Raw genomic sequence first — 9,242 nt, 5'->3', positions numbered from 1 at the left:
GAAACAGACAGCTAGTGTCTGCACAGCAAGCACCTGCTGCTGGAGATCTGCTGTCATAGTGGCATCCATATGTCTCGCTCCATAATCCCACACCCACTGTCACTTATCTGCAACCACTCTGTGATTCCCATCATCCAAATACACCCCCTCTTTCTGACTCCCTTTGTCTTCCAAACAGCAATGTGAGAATGACCAGGTAATATTTTTTACCGGTGCTGACTGAGGGATTCATGTTGACCAGGACACGAAGGAAGACTCCCCTGCTCTGCTTTATCTCCCACCAGTTTCAGTGAAATCTAATATGATGGAGAGAAATGCCCTGTTTGCTGATCATTTAGCTGTCATATGGAACTGGAAACAGTTTGTTGGTCTGTAAACTGAGCCTTGCTAATGAAAATGGTATATTGAGTCTGTCTGATATAGAAAGGTTGAGCTGGTCTGTGGAATGCTCAGTGTAGCATGTTGGAAAGAATACAGCATTACTGGAACGGTTTCAGAATTGAAGAATTACAATCATGTAGAAAGATTGGAAACAGTGGAAGTGATTCCCTGAGAAGAGCCAGCCAAGCAATTTCTTAGAGGTTTAAAATCATGAAGGGATTAAATAGACGAAGTAAAGAGAAACTTTCTGATGGCACGGTAGTCAATAACTCAATGTTTCAAGTGAAGGATAGTTTTGAAGTACGTTTTCCTTTGGCAATAATGTGTAGTTGAATTTTGGAATTCTATTATATGATAGGATGATGAATATAGATTTGATAGTAACCTTCATTAGGTTCAAAGCTGGACTCATTAAGTATTCCTAGTGCTGCTTTTGACCTGTCTATCTGCTGGATTGATGATTAATCTGGAATGAGGGTTGTGCGATTGTGTTGGAATACAATCTTTGTGGCTGCTGATGGCTCAATGCACCTCATGGACACCCACATTTGGAATATGTTTTCAGTCTACTTGCCTCGTCATGAGGAACATGGTGAAGGAGTCATTCATCAGTTGGGAGAGAAGTAACATAAAAACTAGGAAAAGGAGTAGAGAGACAGCCCTTTAAGCCTGCTCCATCATTTAATATGATCATGGCTGACCATCCATCTCAGGATACTGTTCCTACTTGCACCCCACAAGTAGTAATTTTCCTTGAGCTCATTCCTGATGAAGGCTTATGCCCAAAGTGTCAATTCTCCTGCACCTCGGATGCTGCCTGACCAACTGTGTTTTTCCAGCACCACACTCTTCAACACTTCAGAGAGCAGTTCAGGTTTAATCATGTTCTGTGGAACTGGAGTCAGTGTAGACCAGACCAGGCAGTTGTAGCAGGTTCCCTTCCTTGAAGGTCAGTATTTGGGTTTCTTTCCAAAAATTTTAATGTTTTTGTGTTTTTATTCTGAATGTATTCAAAAAATTCCAAAATGTATTAAATTCATTTCCACAACGTGGAGTGGTTGATGTGAAACTAGAAAAACGCATGAGGGAGTAAGGGACAGAAGAATCTGCTGATAGAGGCATAGATATATACAGCGCAGAAACAAACCTCAAAGTTTGGGAGAAGATTTGTAGCTCAAGTGCGCATTGTTGTGGTTCTGTTCGCCGAGCTGGGAATCTGTGTTGCAGACATTTCGGCCCTGGCTAGGTGACATCCTCAGTGCTTGGGAGCCTCCTGTGAAGCGCTTCTGTGATCTTTCCTCCGGCATTTATAGTGATTTATATCTGCCACTTCCAGTTGTCAGTTCCAGCTGTCCGCTGCAGTGGCCGGTATATTGGGTCCAGGGTCGATATGCTTGTTGATTGAATCAGTGGATGAGTGCCATGCCTCTAGGAATTCCCTGGCTGTTCTCTGTTTGGCTTGTCCGATAATAGTGTTGTCCCAGTCGAACTCATGTTGCGTGTCATCTGAGTGTGTGGCTAAGGATAGCTGGTCATGTTGTTTCGTGGCTAGTTGGTGTTCATGGATGCAGATCGTTAGCTGTCTTCCTGTTTGTCCGATGTAGTGTTTTGTGCAGTCCTTGCATAGGATTTTGTACACTACATTGGTTTTCTCATGCTGGGTATCGGGTCCTTTGTCCTGGTGAGTTGTTGTCTGAGAGTGGCTGTTGGCTTGTGTGCTGTTATGAGTCCTAGTGGTCGCAGTAGTCTGGCTGTCAATTCAGAAATGTTTTTGATGTATGGTAGTGTGGCTAGTCCTTTGGGTTGTGGCATGTCCTCATTCTGTTGTCTTTACGAAAGCAACCACCCCAACACACACAATAGAAGTTGCATCAAGACACTGTTCAAAAGGTCCACAACACACTGCAGCACACCAGAACTACAAAAAGAGGAAGAAGAACACTTGTACAATGTATTCGCCAAAAACGGATACACCCGCAATTTCATCAACAGATGCCTAAGGGAAAGACCACGGAATGAGGACATGCCATAACCCAAAGGAGTAGCCACACTACCATACATCAAGAGCATTTCTGAATTGACAGCCAGACTACTGCGACCACTAGGACTCATAACAGCACACAAACCAACAGCCACTCTCAGACAACAACTCACCAGGACGAAGGACCCGATACCCAGCATGAGCAAAACCAATGTAGTGTACAAACTCCCATGCAAGGACTGCACAAAACACTACATAGGACAACAGGAAGACAGCTAACAATCTGCATCCATGAATACCAACTTGCCACGAAACGACATGACCAGCTATCCTTAGTAGCCACACACTCAGAGGACAAGCAACATGAGTTCGACTGGGACAACACTACTATTATCGGACAAGCCAAACAGAGAACAGCCAGGGAATTCCTAGAGGCATGGCACTCATCCACTGATTCAATCAACAAGCACATCGACTTGGACCCAATATACCGGCCACTGCAGCGGACAGCTGGAACTGACAATCGGAAGCGGCAGATAAAAATCACGATAAATGCCAGAGGAAAGATAACAGAAGCGCTTCACAGGAGGTTCCCAAGCACTGAGGATGTCACCTAGACAGGGGATGAAACGTCTGCGACACAAAATTCCCAGCTCGGCGAACAGAACCACAACAGCAGAAACAAACCTTTCGGTCCAACTTGTCCATGTCAACTAGATATTCCAAAATAATCTAGTCTCACTTGCCAGCACCCAGCCCATATCCCTCCAAACCCTTCCTATTCATATACCCATCCAGATGCCTTTTAAATGTTGCAATTATATTAGCCTCTACCACTTCCTCTGGCAGCACATTCCATACATGCACCACCCTCTGCGTGAAAGAGTTGCCATTTATATCTTTCCCCTCTCACCCTAACCCTATGCTCGCTAGTTCTGGATTCCTCCACCCGCAGGGAAAAGACTTTTGTCTATTTACCTTATCCATGCTCCTTGTGATTTTATAAACCTCTGAGGTCACCCCTCAGCATCCAAAGCTCCAGGGAAAATAGCCCCTGCCTTTCAACCCCTCCCTACAGCTCATATCCTTCAACCCTGGCAACATCCTTGTAAATCTTTTCTGAACCCTTTCAAGTTTCACAACATCCATCCGATAGGAAGGAGAGCAGATTTGCATGTAATATTCCAAACGTGGCCTAACCAATGTCTTGTATAGCCACAACATGACCTACCAACTCCTGTATTCAATACTCTGACCAATAAAGGAAAACATACCAAATGCCTTCTTAACTATCCTATCTATCTGCGACTCCATTTTCAAGGAGCTGTGAACCTGCACTCCAAGGTCTCTTTGTTCAGCAACACTCCCCAGGACCTTACCATTATATATGTATGTCCTGTTAAGATTTGCATTCCCAAAATCCAGCACCTCGCATTTATCTAAATTAAATTCCATCTGCTACTGCTCAACCCATTGACCCATCTGATCACGATCCTGTTGTAATCTGAGGTAACCTTCTTCGCTGTTCACTACGCCTCCAACTTTGGTGTCATCTGCAAACTTACGAACTATACTTCTTAGGCTCGCATCCAAATCATTTATATAAATTATGAAAGGTAGTGGACCCAGCACCAATCCTTGTGGCACTCCACTGGTGACAGGCCTCCATCAAAATTAGTCTTCCTCCAATTTAGAACTTCAGCTTTTGGATCTGGTCTATCCTTTTCCAGCACTATTTTAAAACTAATAGAATTATGGTCGCTGGCCCCAAAGTGCTCCCCTACTGACACCTCAGTCAACTGCCCTGCCTTATTTCCCAAGAGTAGGACAGGTTTCATACCTTCTCAAGTAGGTACATCCACATACTGACTCAGAACATTTCTTGTACACACTTAGATTCCTCTCCATCTAAACCTTTAACACCGTGACAGTTCCAGTCTATGTTTGGAAAGTGAAAACTCCCCTACCATAATCACCCTATTATTCTGACAGACAACTGAGATCTCCTTACAAATTTGTTTCTCAGTTTCCCGCTGACTATTAGGGGGTCAGGAATACAATCCCAATAAGGTGATCATCCCTTTCTTATTTCTCAGTTCCCCCAACATAACTTCTCTGGATGTATTACCGGGAATATCCTCTCTCAGTACAGCTGTAATGCTATCCTTTCTCAAAAACAGCACTCACTCTCCTCTCTTGCCTCCCTTTCTGTCCTTCCTGTAGCATTTGTAACCTGGAACATTAAGCTGCCAGTCCTGCCCATCCCTGAGCCACATTTCTGTAATTGCTATGATATCCCAGTCCCATGTTCCTAACCATGCCCTGAATTCATCTGCCTTCCCCGTTAGGCCTCTTGCATTGAAATAAATGCAGTTTAATTTATCAGTCCTACCTTGTTCTCTGCTTTGACCCTTCCTGCCCTGTTTGACTCAGTTCTTTTCTCAACTGTACCAGTTTCAGATTGATCTCTTTCCTCACTATCTCCCTGGGTCCCACCCCCACACCTTGCTAGCTTAAATCCTCCCGAGCAGCTCTAGCAAATCTCCCTGCCAGTATATTAATCCCTTTCCAACTCAGGTGCAATCCATCCTTCTTGTATAGGTCATTTCTATCCCAGTGAAGAGGATGACAGGAGGCCTGTGTGAAGCATAAACATCAGCATGGACCAATCAGACCCAATGGCATGTTTCCCACTGTACTTCTGTGTTTGTAACTATCCATGTTTGGATTTGAACTCTCAATCTCTGCCTTGTTCATTCAGAGCCATAGCATATCAGCTGCTGTGACTGGAGATATTTTGAAATGTCCTTGTATGCCTCCATTAAAGATTTTACCTGAAGGGCTCAGCCTTTCCCAAAAGCCCTGGCTTAGATTTGATTGTTTTGCCCAGACTGTGACTGACAGTTAAGTTTGACAGGTGCTGTGTGAACAAGTGCATTGTATCCAATTTCACAGGATTAACCAGAACCCTTCAATCAACTACTCTTGTATTTTCCTCAGCTTCTCACACTTGCTGCCCAGAATGTTTTCTTCACATAATTTGGGAAAACAAGGGGAGAAGTTTCGATATATTTGTTTATTTAACATTCCTCATATGAGATTTTAACACATACTCTGAGCTGGAAACTGGTCTTCGCCAGCAGCTCTTAAGGAATTGATAGCCTGATCTTTTTACTCCATATAGCTGTCTTATGGAAGATGGGGGAGCTGGACAGGGGATTAAAAGTAGCCACATCGCCTGTTCCTGGTCACGATCCCTGCTGGAAATGGGGGTGTGACAGTGAAGTGAGGAAAAAGGACTTGTTTCTGATTCCCAGTCCCACAGACAGGGGATAGCAAACTGGCACTCACTGTGGAACAGTCTCTCATTGAGGAGCAGAGCGAATTGGAGGAAATTATGTTTCCTTTTTGTTCCTTTTTACAGAAGAATTGCACTGTACTACAACAGAGAATACAGAGAGGATATACATTGCAGACAGATCCTGACCATCACCCAAAGAACAACCACACAACTGTGGGAAGACCTCCAGTCCTTTCACAGCATTGCTTAACACAGAAGGTTGGGCAGTGAAACTACCATCTAGAAATCGGTCATATCAAGGGAGTTTTGACACATCATCAGATGTTAAACTGGTCAGAGGTGTGATGCCTACCATCAGAACCAATGTTTCTGAAGATATGTCTGTGGGTGACCAGTCAGAGTGAGGCTGGGAAGAAGTGTAACTGAGTTCCAACTGTGGCGAGAGCTTCAATCATTCATCGAGCCTCATGAACCTCTGACTCATTCTGCAAGTGAGCGCCTTCTCACTTGGGTGGGTTGAAGAGATTTCTGCCCTTGCAAGATTGCCTAACATGAAATTTGCATCTGCCATAACCACTGTTAGCTTAACAGCAGCTACATGGAAGAGAAACTATTCAAATGTGAAGCTTGTGATAAAGCTTTCATAACATCAACCAGGCTCCTGCGACATCAGATGATTCACACAGGAGAGAAACCCTTCAGATGTGAGGTTTGTGGGAAGACTTTCACTGAGTCTTGCAATCTCCTGACACACCAAAGGATTCACACAGGAGAGAAGCCATTTGTTTGTGAGGTGTGCAAAAAGGTATTCTCTCATTCATCACACCTCCGTGTACATCATCGCATTCACACAGGGGAGAAACCATTTATTTGTGAGGTGTGCAAAATATCATTTTCGAGCTCATCACATCTCCGAGCACACCAACGTATTCACACAGGGGAAAAACCATTCCTATGTGAGGTGTGTGACAAATCATTCTCACAGTCATCAGCACTTCGTGCACACCAACGCATTCACACAGGGGAGAAACCATTTGCATGTGAGGTGTGTGACAAATCGTTTTCAACATCTTCTCAGCTTCGTGCACACCAACACATTCATGCAGGGGTGAAACCATTCATATGCGATGTGTGCAGTAAATCATTTTCAGTGTCATGGCTCCTCTGCAGACACCAACGTATTCACACTGGGGAGAAACCATTCAAGTGCGACCTGTGTGACAAATCATTCTCAGAGTCATGGAAGCTCCTACTCCATCAGAGAATTCACACTGGGGAGTAAACTTTCACACGTGTAATATTTTTGTGAATGTTCTATAATATCTTACTTCTCCTGAGACACAAGAGGGATAACTTCTTCAGGAATGTGACAAGGTTTTCACCCACTCCTTTAAATTCCTGAAACACCAGAAGATTTACACAGGGGATAAACCACTCAAGCATCTGGTATGTGACAAGGCTTTCAGACAGTCAGCATATCTCATGCTCCATCAATGCGTTCACACAGTGTGATCTATAATACAGCCATCACATATTTGCTTGACTCCTGGCACATGAATGAACTCACTGATGCTGGTTCTTACAAATCTGTCCTGGTGTTTGAACCTGTACACAGTCTCACTGTGCAGGATGTTCAGTGGGACTGGGACACAGAACAGGAAGCAGCTTTCACTCCCATCAAACAACTAGTGATGACATCACCAGTGCTGAGGGATTATGATGTAACAATGGAGTGACCCTGCAGTGTGATGTCAGTGAAACAGGACTTGGAGTAACCCCCAGGCAGTGAGGACAACCCGTTGTATTTGTACCCAGAGTGTTTACACAAAGTGAACAGCACTACATAGATTGAGATAGATAGGATATTGTTTTTGCTTGTCAGCACTTTAGCCAGTACAATTCAGAAGAGAGAAAGTGATGCTCATTTCTGAACACAGGCCACTTCACAGCATCTTCTTCAAAACACTTCTATCTATTCCAAAGCATTTGCAAAGTTTGCTACTTTTTTTCCTGGAGATATCACTTAGAAGTGAAGTACAAGCAAGGGAAGCAGACGTACATCATTGTCATGCTGCAGAGAGCTGCACTCTCTCTAAGAAGGCTGATGTGGGGACAGAGTGAGAGATCTTTCAGACCCAACAAGAAGCCACAGCACAACATGCTCTGGAAGTCATCAATCCAGCAGAGACTTTCTTTGCAAATATTGGAATATCGAGAAAATGTTCTACAATTCTGCAATTGGACCTCATGTTGTGAGATTTACAGACAATGTTGGTCGATAATCCTGAGTGTGTGAAGAATTACATTGATAACCAATTCTCAGTTCAACTCACAGTGTTGACCCACCCTGTGTATAGTTTAATACAAAGGTCTGTATTCTTTGGAAACACAGAAAAAATGCTTATATGCTGCATTTGTTTCAGCTCAACAAAATAGGATTCAGCCATTGCTGGTTCATTTGTCAGGGCAATGCCTTGACCAATCAATAAACCTGCTTGGTTTAAAATTTAAATAAAGACCGATAGTTAACTGCCAAAAATTATTACCTGGTGCATTCTTCAATGTCTGTGCCTCATCCAAGCTGAAACCACCTACCAACCAATCAACACTGTCCTTTCCTACAGTACAAGTGTTGACTTTCCCCTTAAATTGGTATTTTTGCAAATTGTCCTGATGAGTGGAAAACAAAAAGCTTTGACAAAATATCTTTTTTCTCAGCAAAACAGTTTTCATTTGTGTATGAGCATTTCCATGACCATATCTAAGGAATAACTTGTAAGTAGCCATATGTTTAATTTTATTCCTTGTTATGAAAAATGGGATGTTTAAACAAAGTCTATTTTACATGTGGCTTACTTTATTACTGTGGTCTCTGATGCCATCAAATGTAAATAAGGGACTGAGTGCAGTCACCATTTTACACACTGAATGAAACACAACATAAAATCAGAAGTGCAAGTCCCAGGGCATTACAGCAGTGATATCATTCAGAGGACAGAGGGACACATGAGAGGGGGTGGGGGGGGAACATATGTGAGAGAGAGAGAGAGGAAATGGGGAAGGAGGCACAAGAGAGAGAGAGGGGGGACACTTGAAGTGGGGGTACTCAGGGGAGAGAGGAACATGGGGGCGAGAGACAGAGAGAAGGCCATACTGGAGATAGCAGGAGACAAAAGGAGAGATAGGAGGATCACAGACAGAGTGGACACAGGAGCAATAGGAGAAACGAGAGAGAGGGGCTGAGGAGAAAGAAAGGTAGGGACATAGGTGAAAGAGAGAGAGGGGAGGACAAGAGACAGAATAAAATACAGTAGCAAATGAAAAGGGGTGTATTGAAGAGGGAAGCCTGAAGAAGGGCACAGAGGGAAAGGGTCACAACAGAGGTAGGGATACTGGAGTAAGAGGCACACAGAAAAGTACATTGGGATTAATTAGCTCAACTCTTGCCTTCTTTCTCTTTGAATAACCATTTCTATTGTTGATTTCCTCTTGATCCACTTAATGAGTGAGTTGTACAGGGAGTCCTCTGGCTCTGACAACTTTAATCCATGTTCATGGAATAATTCATCTGGAGTTGGA

The 9,242-nt window shown here is 43.6% G+C and overlaps 1 protein-coding gene across 1 annotated transcript; it reads left to right on the top strand.

Moving 5' to 3' along the window:
* The first annotated feature begins 3,372 nt into the window (after positions 1-3,372).
* On the top strand, positions 3,373-8,667 carry LOC122541640 (uncharacterized). Its single transcript, XM_087978789.1, has one exon. It carries the CDS (start codon positions 6,262-6,264, stop codon positions 6,943-6,945), a length of 684 nt encoding a protein of 227 aa, XP_087834915.1. The 5' UTR covers positions 3,373-6,261; the 3' UTR covers positions 6,946-8,667.
* The last annotated feature ends 575 nt before the right edge of the window (positions 8,668-9,242 follow it).

The sequence above is a fragment of the Chiloscyllium plagiosum genome, unplaced genomic scaffold (assembly GCF_037043375.1).
Source record: "Chiloscyllium plagiosum isolate Xiang-an unplaced genomic scaffold, Cpla_swu_hap1 HiC_scaffold_35, whole genome shotgun sequence".
NCBI classification, from domain to species: domain Eukaryota; kingdom Metazoa; phylum Chordata; class Chondrichthyes; order Orectolobiformes; family Hemiscylliidae; genus Chiloscyllium; species Chiloscyllium plagiosum.
The sequence above is the reverse complement of the archived record's forward strand: the minus strand, read 5'-3'. Positions and strand labels throughout refer to the sequence as shown.